This window comes from Falco cherrug, chromosome 4, assembly GCF_023634085.1.
Source record: "Falco cherrug isolate bFalChe1 chromosome 4, bFalChe1.pri, whole genome shotgun sequence".
Lineage (NCBI taxonomy): Eukaryota > Metazoa > Chordata > Aves > Falconiformes > Falconidae > Falco > Falco cherrug.
Window position 1 is genome coordinate 88,516,731 of NC_073700.1, and position 22,957 is coordinate 88,539,687.

Sequence of the window (22,957 nt, forward strand, 5' to 3'; positions counted from 1 at the left end):
CACTCATGGAGGGAACAGGGGTGTGAAATTAGCCATGAGAGAGAAAGGCTCTTAAGGAATTTGGATAGGTCAGCAGAAGTGGAAAGCCAGGATACATACTGCAGCAGGACATGCATTCTGCAAGGATAAACTGAGATTTGCAGTATTACCCTTTGCTTCTGCTAATACCTGGTCTCCAGTTTTTTTTTCAGCTGCAACTTTCAGTCTTGAAGTCATTGTTTAATATAATGTACAGGGCAAAATCAAAAGCAAAGGTTTTTACAGTGAGGTTTTCTCTAAGGCTGGTGTATATACTTCTACAGCTGCAAAATCTGAGCTGGAAGAAATAATATATCAAATGCAGAGTTTTAAAACTAAAACTTTTCTGGTTTACAGAACAACAAATTTGCACTAGGTGCCATTTTACCATGAAATCTCCTTTTTAGTAGAAAAAAATAACATCTGCTCAAACAGTGTGCTGTATAATGTAGACAATCTCATGTGCTGGAACTCTGGACACCAAGCTACCACATCTTGATGGGTTCATAGGATCACGGAGTGGCTGAGGTTGGAAGGGATCTCTGGAGGTCACCTGGTCCAAGCCCCTTGCTCAAGCAAGGACCATCTACAGGTGGTTGCCCTGGACCACGTCCAGGCGGCTTTTGAGTATCTCCAAGGATGGAGACTCCAAAATCAAATGAAGGTTAAGTACTTTCCAGTTGGAAGAAGATACCCAGGTCCACTGGACATTCCAAAACACTTCTCTTCTAACAGCCTTAAATAAAATGAATTCTGCATACTTGCAGACAAAGGGATTACTGACACTGACCACAAAAAGCTTGCCCTTGGAATAGTCTGATACCCTTTTTGGATCTTATTTTTGCAACTCTTAGGAAAAAAAAAGGGAGTGGGGGAAGAAAAAGGGGTCCTTTCTAATGCAGGAAGGAAACATGCTCTTCTGCTAGAAATTAATAGATGTGAGGAGCTCCTAAAGGTGCTGCAGGACCATATACAAAACAGCTACCTATATCAACATTTCAGTTGGAATACTAATATGCTTTGGCATTCAGGAAAATTGCTCAGCACTTTTCATACTTTAAATATAATTCCTATTGCTAATACATGAAAATCTCTGTGGAGCCATCCTTGCTTACACAGTTTTAGAGAGTGACTAGAGATACCAAAAAATGATTTCCCCAAAGGTTTGTAAAACCATTACTTAAATTTAGGGCTCAGTTCAATAAAGAAATATGCTGTGTTAAGGTTTCTATGGAATTTACTCATAAAAAGTTCAGACTGTACTAAAAACTAATTAATTCTGTGGTTTTGGTATTCATTGAAGCCTCCTTCCCTTGTGCACAAATAGCTAACATTATGCCCTGAAGGGCGTGCATGCCAAAAAGGTGGAAAAGGATATTCTGAGCTCAAAAGACTATAGCACAGTAGGCCTATTTAAGAAAGGGAGCTTTCTCAAATAGTTTGAAAGATAATAGAGCTGCCTGCAGGCAGCTTTAACTTGCATTCTGGTCAATTACAGGGATGTATGCAACTATTTATTATGCTGGTTAAAATAAATACTTACCACATCAATCTGGGCTACATATGTCTAGAGATGAAATATACTCAAAAAGAAATTAGCAACTTTTGCAGTACATACATTAAGCTTTTGTAGTGCCTTCCCATGCAAATATTTGACGTGTAAATAACATTAGCCCTTACAAGGATTTTTCTGAGACTTCAAAACGTTCATCCAGATAACCTGAGATTCTTGAGCGAGCTTGTTAAAAATAAAAAAAGCTGACAAATGCTCACTTAAAAAAAAACCAACCACCTGAGCTCAAGGCAGTGAAGGCACCAAACAGGAGGTATTTTTTCTAATGCATACCTTCCATTTCTGTCACCAGAAACAAAGTCCTCCACTCGTTGCAGCTCTTAGCAGGAAATACTGCTAACCTGCACACAGAGAGAGATGTTCCCCTGAACTGATAATGACCCACACATTGGCTTCATGCTGCCCACATTCTGCTGCTTGGATGCAGAACACAAATATTTTTGTTTGAATCACAGCCTGGCTCCTGTAGCCATGAGAAAAATCTTCGAATGGCAAGTCACTTGTCTATTGAATTGAACCCTTGTCTTCATAGAAATAGGAATGTTAAAAAACAAAACAAAAAACAAACAAAAAGGAAAAAGTCACCACTGATTATTTTCATTTTAAAGAGTATGGGGTTTGGTTTTTTTGTTTGTTTTTTTTCTTTTTTGGTGGGTGGGAGGTGAATAACATTATTTTGCATTTCATACTAAGAATGCCAGCTGCCAGGCACATCAGATAGACAACAGGAAGCATCCAATACTAGTGCAAGCAACTGTGCTTGTAAAAAATATTTAGAAGGCAACTTCTGAAAAAAGGGGAAGCTTTAAGTTACAGGTAAGTTTTTTTTTTGGGGGGAGCTATCTTTAGACACAGCCTTTGGTTTAAAGACATCTGTTGGAAGCAAAATAACCAAACTGACTCGCACAATCACTTTTTTTTTTTTCCTTCCCCCCTTATGGCTGTATGTTTTTTCTGTTACATACCAAAGACCATTAGTACCACTAAAGGAGCTGAGTGCAGTTTGTTAAATAATTCATGTGACAGATTGCTTGCTTGAATTGGTCCAAGTTCCTTAAGATGTAGTATTTTGGAAGAAATAAAGTTGGTGTACTGCAGAAATCAGAGAATTTAGTATCACTTAAGCACCTTTACTACCCAGCTTCTCCTGTATTTATTTGGTTTTAATGGTAGGGCAAAACATAAAAAGCTTAAAAACTTGACAAAATATACTAATCAGAAATACTGCCACAGCCTGTTAAAACATTTCTGCTTACTGGCAAAATGTGGCTTGCAAGGCAGCCATCTATCTTTTTTGGCAAGAAGCTTTTTTTTTTTTTTTTTTTTCTTTTCCCCACAAGGCTCACGAGATAGCAATTAAAAAAAAGCAAAATACTCATTTTCATGAATCCAACCCTTATTTTCTTATCTATGGTTACATGCCAAAATACTGCTGTATATATAACTTTATTCCCTGTGTGAAAGTATTTGAAAGGAACTGGTTTACAACTTAAAAAAAAAAAAAAAAAAGCCCAGCATTTTATTTTTTTGCCAACAAATCTTTGCAGGCATTACATTTGCATTAGCAGTAAAAATGTTGCAATAAATCTTCACCTCACAAAGCTTTCTGTAACCATCTGTCAGCAAATCTGCATTAGCCTGGAGTCAGCATCACTTCACGTATACTACTTTTTCTTACTCTAAGGTTAAATAATTTCAGTTTTAACAATGATTCGAACTCATTAGATAGAAATCAGGAAGATGTGCAAAATGCACAGAGGGCCACTCAGCTCACACATTTCAGGGTAAGGCTTTCATCATCTGATTTATGGCCATCGGCTGCCTCTATGCCGGCAAGCCGCATAGCCAAACCCTTCCACGCCAAGAGTTCCAAGCCATTTGCCGGCAGGCAGGAGGGTGGCTGGAATCCATGGGGCAGGAAAGGCACAGGCTCCTCAGCCCCATGGTGGTGTCCCCTCCCCGGCCCCACCAGCTGCAAACCCACTGACTGCCCCCAGTCTCCACAGAGCCCCCACCCCAACAGCAAATTACAGTGCTGATGGCTTCTTTTTGCTACAGTGACATCAAACATTTATAGTGACACATATAAGAATATATTATATATTTATATAAATATATAAAATATTTATATAAAATATATAAATAAATACATATACAAAATATGGCATTACTTTTCAGAGAGATGTTACATTTCACAGGCCACTTTTCCTTATCCACATTTCATCATCATACAGAATTTGTCATGAAGTTCAGTAAACAATCAGCCTCCAAAAACAGACTTGCCAAAGTCTTCCTTATGTGAAAGCATCGCATACCAGAACAAAACCGTATCACTTCTAATTAAAAGGACATCTATAACACCATGGCAGATGGTTTAAATATTTAAACCCAATGGTTCTTGTTCTATGCTTAGATGCAGGCAAATAATTTCTACCAAAGTCAACACAAGCAACAATTGTGTAGAGCATAAATGAAGTGCGTGGGTCTCGACACCCCGGTCCATGATCCCCCCCATGCTCATCGGCATAGTTTAAAACAGGGGTTCCTCATACAGAATATGTGCTTTGGTAGAGTGTACCATGACAACACAGAAGACGTACAGTTTTTCAAAATAAATAAGCAAATAGAAAGGGTGGTACTGTATTGGCAATTTTTTGTCCATGGTTATTCTATATTAGTGTGAGCAGGAAATGGAGGAAATGTTAAGCCCTGTTGCACAAACTGAAGCGAAGGACAGACAGAAAAATACTTTACTGAGAGCTTCAGTGCAACTGTTACCCTTTCCAGTGGCATAATTCAGTGATAGGTACATTAGGAATACCAATAAAATAATTAAAAATAAGAAAAAGAATTATCTTGGCAACTGCAGTTATTTCCAATAACAAAACTTAATCTCTCCTGAAAACACCTCCTTCGCTCCACAAATTCATTTCCGTTGCCTAGAATAGGTCAGTGTGTATGCATATGGATCTATACATATTTGTAAATCATTCCATACCCTTACTTTTTCTTGGCATACAGAAGTATACACTAGAATTATTGTGTAGTATTTGGTATTCACATGTTACATTTAAATAGTTTATTAAAAAACAATTATATTAAATACAGACTAACAGAATATTCATAATATATTTTACAGAAAAAATAGCCATGTCTTTATTTTAGAAATAAGTTTCTTTAAAAAGTTCTTTGAGATTTTTATAAAACTTTTACCCGTGAAGATAAGTTTCCCGTCAGACCTGTAAAAAAAGCTTAACTTTTAAATTCTTGTGGGTTTTTTCTTGTTTGTTTTTTTTTTTTTTCTTTAATACCTTTACAAGCTTACAATCTATAAATTCTTTAAAATAAGAAAACAAAACAGTATCTTTCGGGATCAAATTGGTCACAGGCCGTTCTTTAAAAAGTCAGTGGAGACTCCCTGAATCCATTCTGAAGTGCCTTTTGTTTTTCTCTCTCTGGGTATCAATAGTGCAGGTTTACGTGGGAATTCAGAGCTCCCTACACATGCTATAGGAAGCCCGACACAAGTCGGTGGCAGGGTGCAGCTGCAGCAGCATCCACAGAGGCTGCAACTCCCTATCTGCCACCGAAGGCAGAGCTCCTTACTCCACGCGCCAATGCAGTCCACAGTGTTTGCCCAGCCCCTCCAAGGTCTCTGCGAGGTCCAGCAGCCACGCACAGATGCCAGAAGAGCTGGCACTCAGACCTCATTTGCTTTCCAAGTTATAGCAGTGGACATCTCCTTTTCCCTTGCCATCATACCCGGGAAGCGGCTGTCCGTATTTATCCACACACCAGCAGTAACCTCTCTTCCGGCCTTTGGATGGGCGACACTGAAACGGAATAGGAGACCCAGTCAGCATTATTTTTCTTTTCTCCGCTCTTGAGTGTTATGTAGCAGGGATTCCTGCTCATTTGATGGCTGTACTTCCGTATCCTGGCCATATCCAGAATCAAACAGAATGTTTATTACCACTACAATGTACTACAATTAAGGCTTACCTTCTCTGCCTATCAACCCCTTTGGGTCTAATTATTCCATAATATAATTGCTCTGAGAACTACCAGGAAACAGCCTCATGAACTACTCCCCGTTATATCAGGCAGCACAGTTGCCCCCTTTGAATACTGGGACCACCTGCAACAGTAGGGGCTGACAACCAGGACCCATCTTTGGAAAATAAAGTTAACAGATCTGTTCTACACTAAAGCACAGGTCTGGCAAAGACAGCCATTGCAGCAATAAATACCCTGGGCTTGCATCTGTCTGCTGGAGGAGTTTCCGTAATGTAGTTGACACTAACAGATACATAATCCTTCTGTAATGGAGTTATCACTTTAACAACTGCTAGGTGTACTAGAACTTTACATGTGTATTTTCTGATAAATAAGGTTGCTTATATACTAGTCTATAACCTATGTCAGCTTTAGAAGTTGCCTGGTGGAATCTGCCAGCAATGCTGACCAACCTGAAGCTACGACAGGCAACGACACTAAACCTCTTCAGAAAGAGCAATGCAGTAAAACGTATTATAAATTCTAGCAGGTACTAAGTAAATCATGCTCTCCCCAAGGAACCAAGAATGGTAAAAACTAAAGGAGATGACATGCTGCAGGCTGCACTCAGTATGCAACCCTGGGCAGTTACATACTGTGAACCCCTGGGACCTGCAAGGCTTGCACCCAGTTGGAAGACATGTGTCCCCAGAACAGAGATTACCTCACTAGGTATGCCATGGTCAACCTCACTGCCAAGACACAGCCCTCATGTCAGCTCAGGTTTTGAGATCTGGTGATACAGGATTTGCTCCAAATGTTAACGGACACAGCTGTTCAGTCAGGACAGACTTACAAAGAAGGCTGTGACACAAAGACACCTACCATTCCAAAGACTGAGGTTTCAGCTGTTGCGTCACCAGCATGAAGGGAGACAGGCTAGACTGAAGGCACTTAGGGCCCTCAGCACTGTAAAGGCTATCGTGCAAGCACAACAAATGCTGCCTCTGAGATCACACTCACAGCAATTCAAGTATTTCAGAGGTTCAGGCTGGTACAAGTCAGGTAAATTTTGCCGCTACCACTCAACTGCTTGTTCTCTAGAGTCTAACAGTTGTGTCCCCATCTCCCATGTGGGTGTATGGCAGCGGCTCACAAAGCCAAGTGTCTTTTCCCTGTGCAAGTACACAAAGAAACATCAAGTATGGGTTGGGCTTCACACGCTGCCCAAAGTGGGCTGACCCTTTCCATGTCTAGTTCAGGACCCCAGGTGAAAGGGTGCTATTTGAGACAGAACTGTGAATACGTGTCACTCCTGGGACAGCCTGCACCAGCACATTGGCCCCCGAGCCAACTCATTAGTGGCAGCACAGAATAGGGTAGACTGCCTTCACTAGAAACTTGCAAGAGTGATGGGAGCAGATCACACATTAGACACACATTTCTGAACAACTTTCCGTCTTGTTTATTTTAGAGTAAATGAAATAATGCTAATCACCGTAATGGCAAATTAATCTATCCTTGTGATATATTTGAGTAACAAACCCCATGCAGAAATAATACAGTGCCTCCGCGGCATTTGCAGTCCTTCTGCACTAGCCCTATGTAAATGGACGGCAGCAGGATGACAAGATCAAACTTAAGAGTATATATCAGCCTATTTTTAGGAGAGGGTGAAGAAGTTCAAACCTACGAAGAGAACAGCCACATTAATAATTTGCTAAACTACGTGGTTAGCTGCATTTGAGTTCTAGTTACCTGTTTGGCTGGTTTTCTGTACTAAATGTTAAGTTTTACAACTTACATTTATTGTCTGAAAAGCCTGACTAGGGCTTGCGTGTTACTCTCCAGCATTTCTGAGAATGGCTGCTCAAAGTCCAGTGACATCAGCGAGAAGTCTTCTGTCAAGTTTGGTGGCAACTGGACTGGACTCTAGCTTAAGTGGCATTAACATTTAGTGCCTTAATTTCTTCATGCTCAAAACTGAGGAATTCATGAACAGCAGCCTTTGCACAACTTAGATTTTACATAAAAGGAAACTGAGGCAGTAGTTCTTGAGTTGTTTTTCCTAAGAGATCAGGCACAGATGGAGCCTGAATTAGAGCACAGGGCTTCTGGCTGCCAGCCTGGTGCTCCGGCAGTGAAACTACACTTCTGCTAATAATAGTAACACAGCCTCCCCTTTTAGAAGTACGTTACACAATCTTGCTGATTCATAGGCTTGCATCACTCTCAAAACAAATGATCAATTAAAGTTATCTCATGTTGGTGGAGGTTTTGATTGCTTTTTAAAGTTGCATAATCAATTTTTGGAATAAGCTACAACATGAAGTTAAGACTTCAAGAACACCTTCCCTACTACTAATATTATTTTGATTCCTCTTGACGACACATTTGGAAAACAAAACCCTTAGATTGTTCTACAGCTGAAATAACACTCAGTGAGGAAACAATTTACCTTTTCCAATCTGCAATAGTGTACTACCTGCTCAGCCATGCTGCCCATAGTAAACCACTTCCAATTCAAAAATGATGCTCCTATTGTGAAGCAGCTAGCTTGCCCTACAGCGGCTGTGGGCAGCTCATATGGGAAAAAAACAGATATATTTATATATATATAATCTGCTCTTCTGCATTTTGTACTCCACATATATTTTAAGGCTGTGCCCAGCTCTTCCGTATAACTTCAGAAATCCAAAAAAGCTGGAAAACTGCCCAAGCAGTAGAGCCATTAATTACTTCTGATAGGAACACCAGCTGCCAGCTTCCATGCCACCTGCCCCTCTCCCTTCCACAAAGAAGTGCCGCAGAGGCATTTGTGGGGCACAGCAAAGCATATGGTATCCCATTGAATTCCCGGTCAGCCCAGAGGTCTCCGTGGAGCTACAACTGTGGTCTCCCGGAACAGACTGCAGACAGTACTGACATATACCGCGGGCCGTTTTGGCTCTCACCAAGCCCAGCTCTGTTTTCAGTGGAAAGATGCCAGCTCACATTTAGGTGAGTATCTAGCTCTGGTACACAAATATGGAGCAATTCTGGTAATTTCCCCATATAATAATTCTAATTTCATCAAAACCTTTTTTTTTCCTATGTTTGAAGCAGAAACATGCCTCTATCAATCTACTTCACATAAATATACCTATATACCACAGTTATATAGTACAACCTTGCACATGTTATTAAGACAATTCTGTATTTTAATGGGTCTGATTTGAAAGAAGTTGATATATAAACACAAGGTGTGAAGTATTTCTCACATTATATCCTGACAAATTTAAAGTTCTTAAAATTGTTTCACATACGCAAATTACTTCCTACAGTTGTTCCTGAAAAGTCAATTTCTAGATATCCACAAATGTCTTGGAAAATGACTGCTTCCAACTTGATGGGAAGAGTAGGTGACTAGGAAGGCAGAATATACTAATATGTGAAGCGCCTCCTGAAAGAGTTTTAATGGTTTCCAGGGTGATCATAATTTATCAGATTCCTGCTGTCACACACCTATCTATGTTATCCCAGGCAGTGGTTATGGCAGCTGCTTCCAGAATTAAAAATGCCTAGCTCACATGCCTTTGATGGATTTACTGTCTATTTCCTAACTTGTTATTCCAAATTTTGTTGTCATAACAGAATATAACTGAATTACAGATTGAATGCTGCTTATAATAGCAATGAAGGAAATTAGTAAAATACGCTAGCATTCTGTTAATGAGATTAGAGACCTGCTCACCATGCCGAAAATATCGGACCTACACGCTGATGCTCCAAAAAGAAAACCAAACATATTTGTTGCATTGCCTTGTGGACAGTGAATTCAGTCTGGACAGGACTCCTCACTTCTCAAACTGATACTTTTTTCTAGGAGTTAATTCTACGAGGGCAACTCAAATACCTTATTTCTCGTTTGTATTTTATTCGTGTGAGAAGCAGCCTGTCTCTGTAAGCCCTACCTGTGAAGGCCTGCCCCTAGGGTTGACTGAAGTTCATTTACAGAAGCACTCCAACTGCATTTCATGTACAATATTTACTCATACAGGCTCCATTTGTGGGCATCTCCTACAAGCTCCCAAGTTGTCTCAGACTACCACTGAAACTACCAGACCTGTGTGAACTGGCACAACGCTTGACAAGGCTGGCCAGGTATGAAAGTGCCCCTTCATCCTGTGTTTGCTGACTGGATGGGCTGCTGCACATAAGCGCAGGAAGCTTTCCTAAAGCAGTTTGAAAGTCTCCTGGCAGCACAGACTACACAGAGGGCAGAAGCGTGTCTTTTCTCTGTACCAACACCTTACTCTCGTAAATCAACTTCCAGGTACAAAGACTAAGTAAGTGTATTACCTTTCTTTCTCCCTCCCGCCACCTCTGTATTTCCTTTTTTCTGCCTCAGTGGCAGAACTGACTGCACTTTAAAGTACAGTCATCCTTTAAAGGAAGGCACTTTAATACATGCTTACTGTGGATCTGATTTACTACATACACATGCCAGAGACCACGTGCAAACCACCACCTTTTTGCTGACGAAGCAAAAACCTCAGAGTCTGAAGACAGATGAAAGAAAGATCTACTGAACAAAGTAAATACCAATCTGCAGCCTTCTGTAATACCTAAGGAAGGACTACAGTACACTTGTGTGCCTTGAACACAGTTAAATGACGTGCTGTTACACAGCAGCTAAGCAAATGCTTTTAAGGCACAGAACACAGCCCTAGCCTCACTCAACGTAGCAATCAAGATGTATTTTCTGAACAAACACAGACCAAGATGCAAGCATTGCTCTCTGCTATTTTACACATGGCAGGACATGAATGACACCGGCTTCTCAAAACTCCAGACAACAAAAAGAAACTCTGTTCCTGTTCAGGAGTTGCGACCACCTGATCAAGGAAAAGTTGGCAAGATCAGCAGCATGAACCAAAGGTCAAACAGCACAGTTAACACTCAGCTGATGGCAGAAAGGAAGGCTGGAAACCTCACCCCTATTGCAAACACCCCACCTGACACTGCCAGCTTAACACAGAGCTCCAGGGAATATCCAAAAGGGAAAGACTGTTCCTAAGAAAGTTGGAAGCCAAAAAATGGAGAAATAGCATTCCTAAAATAAGGTTGCCTGGTTGGAGGTTGGCCTCTTGCTTCCAACCAACAAACCGTATCAGCTAGTAACAGAGTCAGTTGCTCCTTTGGTTACCAGGGACAGAGAGGCTGACTCGTGTAAACCCAAATGGGAGAGATAAAATGGTCCACAAAAAAAATCTGTCCTTACAGAGGGTCTGGACTTGAGGAAAATCTTAAAAGAAATCCCTGAATTCAGGAAATTTTGGAGTTATACCAAGAAACACACTTGGAGGTAGGTCATGAAATAAACACTGGAATGAGATGGGATGTGCACACCAAGCAAAGAACCTGGCACGTCTTGCACTTCCCCAAGTTACTGAACGAGCTCCAAGGGCAGCACTGAATGGAGAATGCTGCCCATAGCTCAACCTTACACAACTGAAGCATAAATACCAGCAGTTTAGGTCTGCATTTGTCAAGAAAGGTCACAATCCCAGAACCAAAGAGAGCTGAGAAGCCATATTCATTGTGGAGTAGCTACTAGATGTATCGCTTTCACGATAACATGACTTGGATTTTGGAAGCAATCTGTGTAGCACATGAAGGACAGATACATACCTTTCTCAAGTTCCCTTTTGTAATATGATCCAGTGCAGTTTTTCTAGGAAATCTCAAGCAGCTATTTACAATTCAAAGCATTGATCTATTGCAGTCATATGGTGATTGCAACATTAGCTCTGTGGGTTATTACAGAGGCACTGCTTTTTTTAAACCAAAGGGCATTAGTATATAGGACACCCGCCAACCCATGTGTGATTAGGTATGAAGTTTCTCAAATGAATCTGTTGTCATGACCAACAGAAAATAAAAACACTGTCCCCACTTGACAAGGTTCATCACTGTGGGATCAGGTCCTAAAACTGGAAGTGAACCAGTTCCTCTGTAAAATGATACATAATACACCTTACTGGAAAGATTCTTCAGGAAAGATGCAGTAAAGGTGAAGTGCGTTCACTGAAGTGATCAAGACTCTGTACTTACTTGCTTTTTCTTGTAGAACCCTTTCTTGTCACAATTTGGAATATGAAAGCCCCTGGGACTCAAGACATTCAGGATCTTTAGGTGGTTTAAAGTGTCTTCCATTTCTCTACGACAGGGACCCTGTTAATGAACACATTTTAGAAAACACAGGTGAAACTTCATTCCCCAAATACCATCTTTCGCACTAGAGTTAATAAATCTTTAAAGGACAAAAAGCACAAACCCAAGCAAGTCCATTAAAACAAAGAGATGGCTCAATACGTCAAAAGATGGACCATTCACAGATGGTCTTTCTGCTTTATTCAGGATAAACCTATTTCTAAACACTGTAGGCCCTATGCTACGCTGAGGCAGGCTGGCATTTCCAGTTGAACTCACAGCCACATATACCTACGGCAAGGCTTAACCAGTATGTAAATCAGTCACATATAACAGGTTTGGAAAAGCTGCCCTTGTACCAAGCAGGAAACAAAGGTAGGCAAGCAACTGGAAATACACCACGTGGTAGGTTTTCCCTAATACCATTTTATTTTTGTGGTTCTGCTGGATTTAAAAGCCTAAATGAAATGAATTTAACTGAGAACAAGTAGTTTGGTTTAATGTATATGTAAAAATATTGCAACTTTGGACAATTCCCAGTTTCAACTGGACCAAAGGGATGTGGCCACACACAGGAACGGCTGCACACAACAGTCTCATCAGATGTCACTTTTTGCTTCGCTTTCTCCATCTACAAAGGGCTGACAATAATGTAGAGGTTTAGCTTTAGGACAATGAGCCAAAAAGAACTTCCAGAAGCACTTTTAAGAGCATTTCTCAAACACCAACTAATTATTTCTCACTGCAGCCCTTTAGGGTAGGGAGTAAAGCATCACAAGCCCCACTTTGCAGTCAGAAAACCAGGAGCGAAGTTCACGTTTTGCCAGAGGCCAAGAAGGCAGTCAGTGTCAGCAGTGGGATCAGGATTCCCTGTCTCGGCACACTGCTGACTAGGTTCACCAGGCCACTTCTTCAGCAGAGACCCGAAAAAATTCCTTTGCATGGCTGTACGGGTTTAAAATGTTTAAGGTGCTGTATCAACACAAAGACTCATTTGGTGCAATTTTTAATTGATGAAGTAATGACATATATACTTTCAAGTGGTAATTGTAATAGTTTGCTCATGTAAAGTGCCCTTCATGTCTCTGAAAACATACAGACTCTACAGCTATACTGGAGTTTAAGACTGATTTTTTTGGTTAACAAAGACCTTCACTGCTGCTTTCATATGTTTTCTCTCAGTATCAATCTCACACGCTCAAAACATGCACTGTAAATTGCTGCTCTTATTGGCAGTTCCTTAGCAGAAAAAAACAAAAAAAAAAAAAAAAGAGAGAGAAAAAGAAACTGCCCAGACATGCTGACCACAAATCCCACACATGCAAAGATTTGGTCCCCAGTTTAGGCCTACAAAAAGATTGACAAAAGATCAATGGCTTTTTTTTAATTATTATTTTGAAGCAGGCTTCCAAAGTCAGAGACATCAGTATCAGAAACTAACATGCAGACACAGCTAGAAGGTCATTTGGTGTCAAAGGCATCTGTCCCCGATGGACTTATTTCTGGTTCTTGCAGACACCAGCAGCCTTGGTAAGTTGGTGCGCCTTTGTTTGCAGGGCCCAACTACCACATAAATAAAACATTTATCCTAGTTAAAAGCAGGACCTTATTTTTCCTCAGAGCTACCAAAGTTCATTCTTTTACTGTACCGTAGGCAGTTTACTTCACATTTTTGGGAGGAGGATGCGCGAGAAGGCAGATACTGAAGTGTTTTTACTAGATGGCTGGACATCAGTGAAACTGAACATGCAGCATTACCACCCTTGCTGTGTTAACTTGGAGGCCACAGTCTCTTCAGACACAGCTCTCCACCTTATACAGGTTTTAAAACTTCCTTTTGCAGACGGGAAGCCATGTCTGGTTTCACCACAACCATTATGATGAAATGCCAAAGTACATCCAGACAAATTTTTCAGGCCACCTAGCACAGACACAAGGATTATCTGTGTTATCAGCCAGGACGTCCATGAAGAGGAATTATTCTCCCCTCATATTCACCACACTCCAGCTGCCCTGCAGATCCACTGGGCAAGTAGGAAGCAACGGCAGCTCCTGTGCCTGTGAGCCTTTACATTTCAGCAGTGGTACCAACTGACAGATGCAAGTGGATGTGGTGTTCAGCACATCATACAAACAACGACTGATCAGTCAAGATCCTAATTCTCAACCCTAAGTTCACCTCCCTTGATTTGCGCCGTGGAGCATGAGCCACTACACTATTGCAACCCAGTAATGCTGCTTCCAACCAAATTTGATGATGGTATCAAACCTGACCCAAGTCCATTTGCAAAAACATGTGGTAATTACAGGGGGGAACAAGAACTTTCAATCTCCAAGAAGTGACTTTGTGAAAATCATAATTTTATCAATTGCATTAGGCCCCATGCTTTCTGAACATCATCTGCTCAGTCTGCCAATTGTCTGCATTGGCAGATCCAATAGTTTTACCAGTTAAACAGCCAGAATGCCCTAAATGGCTGCAGCAGTTACCACCATTTACTTACTTAATGTCATATGCACAACATACACATATACACACACGCATGAACACACACATGCTGGGAAATGCCTTTCCCTTTACTAAAGTACTTACATATTCAGTCTCTTGTTTGGATTCAGAAGAGAAATTCAGTGTATCTGTACTCTGCGAATCATATTCCACTTTATAGCGCTGTGTATTTTTGGCTTGCACTTTCCTGATGATATCTATTTTGATGTGTGGTGGATGAGATTTGGAATCTGGCACCCTGTGAGAGTTTGGGATGGCCTGATTTTCTGTGCTGCTGGTACTCTGGTCGTCTTCTTCTGAATCACTGGAATTTCCTTCAAGAAGAACAAATGCAGTGGAGAAACAACATTAATCAGCTGCCAGCTGCATCTGGAGGGGCAACAAGCCACTAGATTAGCCTATGTGCCTAATTTTCTGTTTACAAGATAGCAATATAGAAAAAGATTTAACAACTTCGCATTCTGCATGCATTAGCACCTTTGTTGCCAAGTCAGGACTTCTATAACTGAAGCATCCCCTTGCTCCCGGCAGCCTCACAAGGTGCCCCACCGCACCGTCCGTGCCAGCTGCCCAGCACCTGACCATTAGCTAACCTCCACCTACTGCAAGCCCACCGTCTGGGGTTGTGGACCCACTGTCCGGTGCCCCCTGAAGTCCTGTCTGGCAACAGGAGGGGCAAGGTCTGCACAGCATCCCCCTCCCTGGGCCGTGGACCTACCCCTTCTGCGGCTGCTGACCCACAGCTGGTTTAACCCACTTCAGATAAACACAGCTGGCCTGGGTGACTTATGGGCTGTCGTGCAACTCTCTCTTCCCCAGCATGGTAATTTTATTTTATTTTTTAAAAGAGGCATTAATACCATAATTCTACCACACTGAGTGTCATGGCTTTAGCTGCCTATTTTTACCACTCTTTCTTTCTTAATTTTATCCAATATACAGAACAGGAAAGAAAAAAAAAAGAAAAAAATACCACCCAGCATGTTTTCATTCTTCTGCTATTAAAATCAGAAACATTTCTAAGTGTACAAAATAAATTTTAAAGGTAGTGGCCAGAAAAATGCCATTCATTCTGTAATGGTGTCACAGGACAAACATTGGCTTTCATCACAAGCTTCAAAAAATATTTTCTCTTTAAATTGCCATCCACAAAAATACAGGAGAAGAACATTTTTCCAAAATACTGCGTAAGCCCAGTGTTCCCATACCTTCCGAGGTATTTGTCTACACTGCATTTCTCCCTCTTCAGAGACTCCTGCAGTGTAACTGTAACTGTCTACATTTCCTCCAGGGAATTTTTCAAGTTTGGATACTCCTATCAGCACAGTAGCCAAGTCCCACTAGCTGCTGCCTTGGCTGCTGGCCACCTTTTTTTTTTTGTTTGTTTGTTTTAAAGAAATCATATTGCAAGTGCATAATGATAACTGATGTGCAAGGAACATCCTGGAAATCTGTATTAAAGTTATACTTGATAGCTCACTGAAAAAACACAAAAGAGAAGAATTTCAGTGCTAAACCTGCAAGCCCATGATCACGTAGCCCATTGAGTCTAAATACTTCAACATAAGCATTACAGTGGCACTGCCAATACACAGGTCCAGAAGAGGAACACTGAGAAAGGATCCAACCTAACATCTTGGTACCAGTGGTTTTAGTGTAGCCACTGCTGGCAATAGACATAATTTGACCAGGAAAATCCAACTCCCAGTGCAAGTGAATTAAGGAAGTTTAAGTCATAAGTCTAAATTTCCTGGCTTTTGTGGGTTTAACTCAGACTCTCAGTGGTATCTGAACATATTTTTGGTGGTTTAATGTCCTGTTTTTAAACAGTGGTATTTTTTTTCCCACATTCTCAATGAAGTTTGCAAGAAATGACACAATAAAATGTTATAAACTTGAGTATCCTAAGTCTCCTACGCCTACTATGTTTTCTGCAATCAGCCCAGTTCATCAGTTAGCCTCCTCTACCAAAAATAAGGAGAAAATATTCTTGAAATGCATTAATTACCAGGCTGGTCATTTCAGTTTAAATAGGCCATCACGTTTCAATAGCACTTCTTACTCTTTAATTTGGAACAGTGGTAATGCTACATTTTAAACTGTAAAGCATATTTGATTAAGTCAGTTTCACCAGACTTGGTGCTGTCTTAGATTTACACCCTGGTAACAGAAACAAATCTACTACCAGAATTACTTGCTTTCTTAAAAAAAAAAAAAAAAAAAAAAAAAAAAAAGAGAGAACAGAAGGGTTGCACATGCACACTACTCCTACTTAACACTTTCATGTCCACAAAAATCCTGAACTGGAAAGTAAGTCAGTGGCCTGCTAGGGTGGTTGTTAAGAGGTAACATACCCCACCCCATACCGACTTCTAGCAATTTCTGTAAACTAGGAATGACAAGCATAGCATGTGATGCCAGCCCTGGCTGTGTGTGAGGGAGATGGTGGGAATCTGCTCGGGGAACGTGCCTACCCGGGAGCACTGGATTTAGAGCTGGAAGTGGAGCAGTCCCCACGTGGAGGTGGGCACTACATGTCACACTGCTTCAGCGCACATCCTTCTGGTACCCCAGGTTTGCAGCCTTCACCCCTTGAACGTGAACTGTAAGGTTCCTACTTTGTGCTTTTTAAGGAGTCAAGAGTTCCTACTGATTTCATAACTGGAGTTCTCCCTCAGCCAAGAATGCAGAAACGAGAACAGCATTTTGACTATTTAGGCTGAAAATGGAGAGGTTTCCAGCCAAGTACAGCTCTGCCTTCCCCTTTCCCTTCTATAACAGCCACTGCAAGCGCTACCCACCCCCCACCCCAAACAACACCAACCCCCAAATCCGGAAGAGACACCCCTCGTTCCCAATTCATGGGAAGGATGGCTATGCAGAGCCAAGTTAATGTGATGACGGAAGCTGCTCCACGTTCCAATGGGATTCAGAACTTCAGCGAGTACCTCTGAACTCTCATTCAAACGGTCACTGCTTGGGAGCAGCACGTGAATCCCCATGGTAAGGCACACCGTGAGAGCAGCACATACATACTGATGGTAAGGCAGCTCTGCTCCCCGCAGCACCCGTGCCACTTCCTCAGCTGAGGAGCAGCCAGCCAGGGAGTCTGCAACCCAGCTGAAAAACTCCTGGCTTTTGAAAAATGCAAACAGTGGAAAGCCTTCTGACACTTTTCTATTAAATAAATGTTAACATACTTGCTGTTGGTTAGCAAACAGTTTAATGAAATGTTTGCACAGAGGGACTGTGCTTTCTTGATCTGTATCCCAAGTTTCCCTGTCTTAAGTTTCCAAACGCGCACGCTAACAGAACTTTTTCCAGCTGTCCCTTCCTCTTCAAACAAAACCAAACCCGCTCTGTGAACGTCTCATTTACAAGGCATGTAAGAGGTACGGGAAAACTTCGTTTCACCAAAGATTTGCAGTGCAAGCAAAAAAACCCAACGTCCTCTTAAACACTGCTGTGCAAACGCTTTGCTCGGAATAACCACCTTCCCGGGCCAGCGCAATATTTAACTCCTTTTTTTTTGTTGCTCCCCTCACCCCGTGCTTAGCGCTGTCCTGACCGAGCCACGATGCAGCGCAGGGCTCAGCCCACTCTCCCCAGTTTTTTCGCACTCTCTTTCCAGGAACGCGGGGGACAGACCTCCCTTCCCCCCACCGGCCTGGCAGTCCCCCGCACTGTGCAACCCTTCCCCACCCCCTCGATGTTTATTTTTTTTAATTAAAAAGAGCAACTCTGCCTCTTTTGCAAAGAGCTACTTCATAGCGTCGGTGTGGGAGAAAGTAAACGTGTACACAGCAAAGGTGCGAGCGGTACATCTGCCATTCCCCGGTCGAGAGCCGCCCTCCACAAACAGCCCAGCCTGGGCTACGTGGCTGCCGGAGCCCGGAGCAGCCCCCGCCGGCGGGGGGTCTTTCCGGAGAACCCGGCCCGCAGCAAGCCCGCCCCCCATCCCCCCCTTCCTGCTGCGTGCAGCTGACTTAAGTTAGAAAAAGACAAAAAAAAAGAACAAAAAAAGGCAAGGAAAGAGCGGAGGCGGCGCGCAGCCAGGCGACCCCCCGCAGCCCTCTTACCTGCAGCGTGCGGTCCCGGCAGCAGGAAGGCCCGCAGCCTGCCGCCCGCCGTGCCGTTGGTGCACAGCCCGCGGCCCTCCAGCAGCGCCTGCAGCGGCCGTGCCTCCTCCCTCCGCGGCTGGCAGCTCAGCCCGGCCCCGCAGCGCTCCGTGTAGATGCCGCAGGGCTGCCCCGGCCGCAAGGCGCAGGTGAGGCAGCACCCGCAGCCCGGCTCCCGCACCCTCTCGGCGCAGTCCGGCTGCAGGGGCTTGCACTGCTGCAGCGCCCGCGCGTCGCAGGGCTCGCAGCGGACCACCGGCCCCGCCAGCGCCGCCGCCGCCCGCCGGCCCAGCAGCGCTAGCGCCGCCGCCGCCACTGCCCACAGCACGCCGGGCCGCGGCACCATGGCAACCGGCGGAGCGCGGCGGGGGGGCGCCAGCAGCGCCCCCGCGCAGCCCCGACGCGGGAGGGGGCTGCGGGAGAGGAGCCCGAGCAGCGCGGGCAGGCAGCGCAGCCCGCACTCGCCGACCCCCGGCAGCCGCCTGCGCTTAGTCACATAAAAGGTTGCAAGAGCTCGCTTGCAACAAAGGCAACTTTTTCCTTCGCCCTCCCCACTGCTCCCTGCAGAGCGCCTGAATCACTCAGCTCGGCGCTGACTTTTTTTTGCCACATACAACACTGAGGGGGAGAAAAAAATTCGTAAAAGAATTCGTAAAAGTAAATAAATAAAAAAAAAAAATCAAAAAACCAAGCCCAGACGGTCTGAAGAAAACTTGGTCCAAAAACGCTTAAGAAAGGAAGAGAAAGAGCGGAGCAGGGGAAAAGAGGAGGAAAAAAATAAATTAAGAAAGCAAGGTTCCCTTCTTTTTATTCTCTTTGCCGCCTGCCGTCCGCCTCCACTCCACTCTGCGCCCATCTGTCTCGTCGTGTCGCCCGGGCCGCCCTATATAGCGCGGCGGCCGGCGGCCCGCCCCGCGCCATGAATAACGCGCGGCGCGGCGCGGCCGGGGAGCGCCGGCCCCCGCCGCATCCAGGTTTCGGTCACGGAGGGCTGGGGGGGGGGCGCGGGGGCGGTGCGGGGGGCGCGGCGGTGCCGGGGGGTTATGGGCACTTCTTAGGAATCAGCTGTGAGGGGTGAGGCTCTGGGGAGAGGGGCATGTCGTGCGCCCTTTGTTCCAGGGGAAAAAAAGCGCTGCGTGCGTGTGTCCGCGGGTGTTGGATGCTCGCGGCTGTTTCCGTGGCAGCGGGGAGGGCGAGCCCAGCCGAGCCCAGCGAGCCCAGCCGGCGTGGGGTGCCCCTGCTGAGGGTCCCGCCCGCGCCTCTGCGCGGCGTGGGGGAGCCGTGCCTTCGCTCGCACATACACGCAGGTTCGGGACGTACCTTGGGTTTACGGCGCACATGACAGCGACGTTTCCGAGGGAGGTGGGGAAGGGGACGACGATGACGGGGGATGGGACACGTATATGCACGCGCACGCACGCACACTGGCTTTGACACTTTTGCACAGGCGTTGCACTGCAGCGCAGGGCTCGGGCCGTGTCGTGCCTCAGCCTGGGGCATGTGCCTCCGCTAACTACCTTTTTAAAGTGTTTTCTGAACTCTTAAAACTTTTTCCCTGCCCCCAGAAGAAAACGGTTTCCATTGCAACCTCCTCAAAAACGTAGGAAAGCCCACCCCAAACGTGGGGAACCCCAGCAGCGAGACCCTCTGTCGGTCCTGCACAATGCACGTGTTTGTGTTCTGCTCGCAGGCACCGCCAATTCCACCCCCTTCTGCTGGGTGTATTTTGCTCCCCCTCTTAACATTGGCAGAGAAAATCTGAATCTGCAATGCCAAAATTTGTGACCATCCTTTCTGAGCCCCTCCTGCCAGCTAACGTAGAAGGGGATGGTGAGGTGTAATGCGTAGACATATTTGGTGTTTCAGCTGTAGGAGCCCACTCCTCGTGCAAAATAAAATCAATAATGCTTGCAGATACTGACTTGTACCAATATATTCCACCGTGGGAATGATACGAGCCAGACCATTGCTGTTTTCAACCCCTTCAGCATTAACACTGAAGCTCACCTTCCAATAATTCATCAGCTGTTCATGTGTCTAAATTCAAGTGGAAGAGTTGAGTATATATGTTATCGCTCAACATACTGGCTACGATACTGTGAATCTCGAAAACTGCACGTGTTACAAATCCAGTCTTTTTAGATAGTTCGGTTTGTTTTCCCTGTTCCTTATTCAGTAATGATCCCTTTCAGATATCATCTTGAAAGAGGCATCGTACCTGGCAGGGCAAAAAAGAATCTGATTCTGTGTCTGAAGAACGTGGTGCAAGAGTAGACAGAGACTTTTCCTCGGGAAATGATGTGTTGGAAGAGAGATCAGCCTTGCTTAATGTCCCGACTAGTGCCTGCATCAAGGCTTTTCAGCCTTTTGTCCTTTTGGTCATTTTGTTAACTGACCAAAAGAGGTCGCAGGTTGTCCAGGATTGAATTCCAGACTCTCTCTGTGGGAGCCCATCTACAAAGGAGGGATTGATCAAGCACAATGTACTGCATGTTTGGTTTCAGAGTTGGGTTTGGTTGGTGGTGTTTTGGGTTTTTTTTGGGGGGGTGGGGGGGTGTTGAGACTATTGCAGGAAAGCTTACTGTTACCTTTTCATTTTACTTTGGTTTTAATAACTGTTTATAGTCTAAAAATCTTTGGGATTGTCTGGCAGCAGTGTATCAGGAGAACTCGGATTAGGTCTGGCGTGAAGAGGCAGCCTTCTTTCTGCTCTAGCAGCAGCACGGTAGAGTAGCACTGTACGCTGTATGTATGTGGGCATCTTGTCAGTTGGGGTGAGCTTTTACAGCATGCTGCTTTCAAAACTGAAACGGTAATGCAAGGGAAATGCTGAGAGAGAACATGAGTAACATGGGGCAAGGGGAATCGGAGGACAGAAGGAATGAAAGAGTGCAACCCTTTTGCTTCACCCGTCGTAGACCTCTTACTTACACACTAATACCAGTGTAACTTGTATTTGAAACTGTGGATCAAATACAAAACAAACGTTTTTATCAAGTTGGAATTTGGTTCCCACCATCAGAAAGACTTTTTTTTTTCTTCCTCTTCTTTCTTTTGTAACATTCCATGAACTTTTTGGTGCACCACTTTGAAGCTCTATTAATAAGGAGATATTTGCAATGTCACCAAATAAAAGTGGTCCTTTTTTTTTTTTAATACACAACTGTGTATATGTTTTTTAAATACACAATTGTATATATATTTTAGTATACATTTTTCAATAGCATCAGCCAAGGTTAATGCAACATCAAGGTACTTCGAATAAAAAGCACTCCAAATGGAAGACTAACAGTGCCAAAGGTGTGGCTGAATCACCTTTGCAGTGAGCAGAAAGCCAGTATGTGTCAAAGATCAGGTCAGCCTAAGAGCTTTTGCTAAACAATTAGCTGTTTGCACTGTCTTAACCAAGGGGCACTGCATTATAGTGCATTTATATGAACGACAGAAATTTGGTTCAATGTATCTGAAAAGCCCAATAAGAGATTTATAAAGAAAAAAACTACACACCTATAGCTAACAGCTGAACTACCCTTACTGTAGTAGCTGAACTACTAAGGCTAAACCTTAGTAATATCGGTGGAATTATTCTATGTGGACAAGGCCAAGGGCTCAATGCGCAATGTAGCAATGTTTATAAGACTGTACCAGATCTGAACTTCCACACTTACGTTTACTATTTATTCTAGAGGCTTTGCAATTTTTTTCCTGTTTATTCAGTTTTACTGGGAGGAGAGGAAGAGACAAAAGCCATGTAGGGTTATACTGAACCTCTACAGTCAGTTCTAGACTGATGAAGACCAGATGTAGATGGAGAGCAGAAGAGGAACAACTGAAAGGCTCTGTGCTTCAGACAATCTCACATCCTCCTCCCATTGCTCTAGAGAGTGAAAGAGTAATTTATGGAATCTCAGAAAGGATGCACTTTATTTCCCCTTCCACTTTATCCTCGCATCTCTTTCATATTCAGCACTCTTGCTCTCTTCTCTGGTGTGTTAGCTGAACTCATAACTTTTGTGCACTTGTTTATCGGAGGCTGTGTTTGCTACAAGGACAAGATATGGGAACCAGACTTGTGGTTGAAGTAGCTCTACTTTCTGCTGCATGGTCACATTACATTTTGGAGCAATCCAGATTTTGTAGAGTAGTTCCATTGTATTGTCAATTTCACTGTCAAGAATGTGAGCTTCCCTATATAATACCTTTTTAAAAGAACTTGTGAAATTTTGGAAGTCTTTTCCTTTTCCAGACCAAAAAATACCCTTTGCAGAAGTCTAGAGATACATAGCACATCTTGGGTTGAAGGCTGAATCCACATTTGCAAAGTGTCCTTTAATCTGGGTGTCTCTGCTCTTCTTTTTGCAGACTTTGGAGTTTTAGGTACAAAAAACTTCTATAGTCAGCAGAAAGTAGGATTTCTTCAATATGCTCTTGTTTTTCAGAGGAAGAATATTCAGATTTACAATGAAGTCAGTTGATATAATACAAACTTTAAACTTAATTTAAATGATACTTTCTAGATCATGGTTTGCACAAAGGCAAGGATTAAGA

General features: G+C 43.5%; 1 protein-coding gene across 1 annotated transcript; it reads right to left on the reverse strand.

Moving 5' to 3' along the window:
- Positions 1–3,082: 3,082 nt before the first annotated feature.
- Positions 3,083–19,272, reverse strand: IGFBP3 (insulin like growth factor binding protein 3). The gene is made up of 4 exons (XM_055709271.1): positions 18,371–19,272; positions 14,376–14,605; positions 11,684–11,803; positions 3,083–5,424 (listed from the first exon to the last, which is right to left on the reverse strand). Exons 1-4 carry the CDS (start codon positions 18,753–18,755, stop codon positions 5,299–5,301), a joined length of 861 nt encoding a protein of 286 aa, XP_055565246.1. The 5' UTR covers positions 18,756–19,272; the 3' UTR covers positions 3,083–5,298.
- Between the last annotated feature and the right edge of the window lie 3,685 nt (positions 19,273–22,957).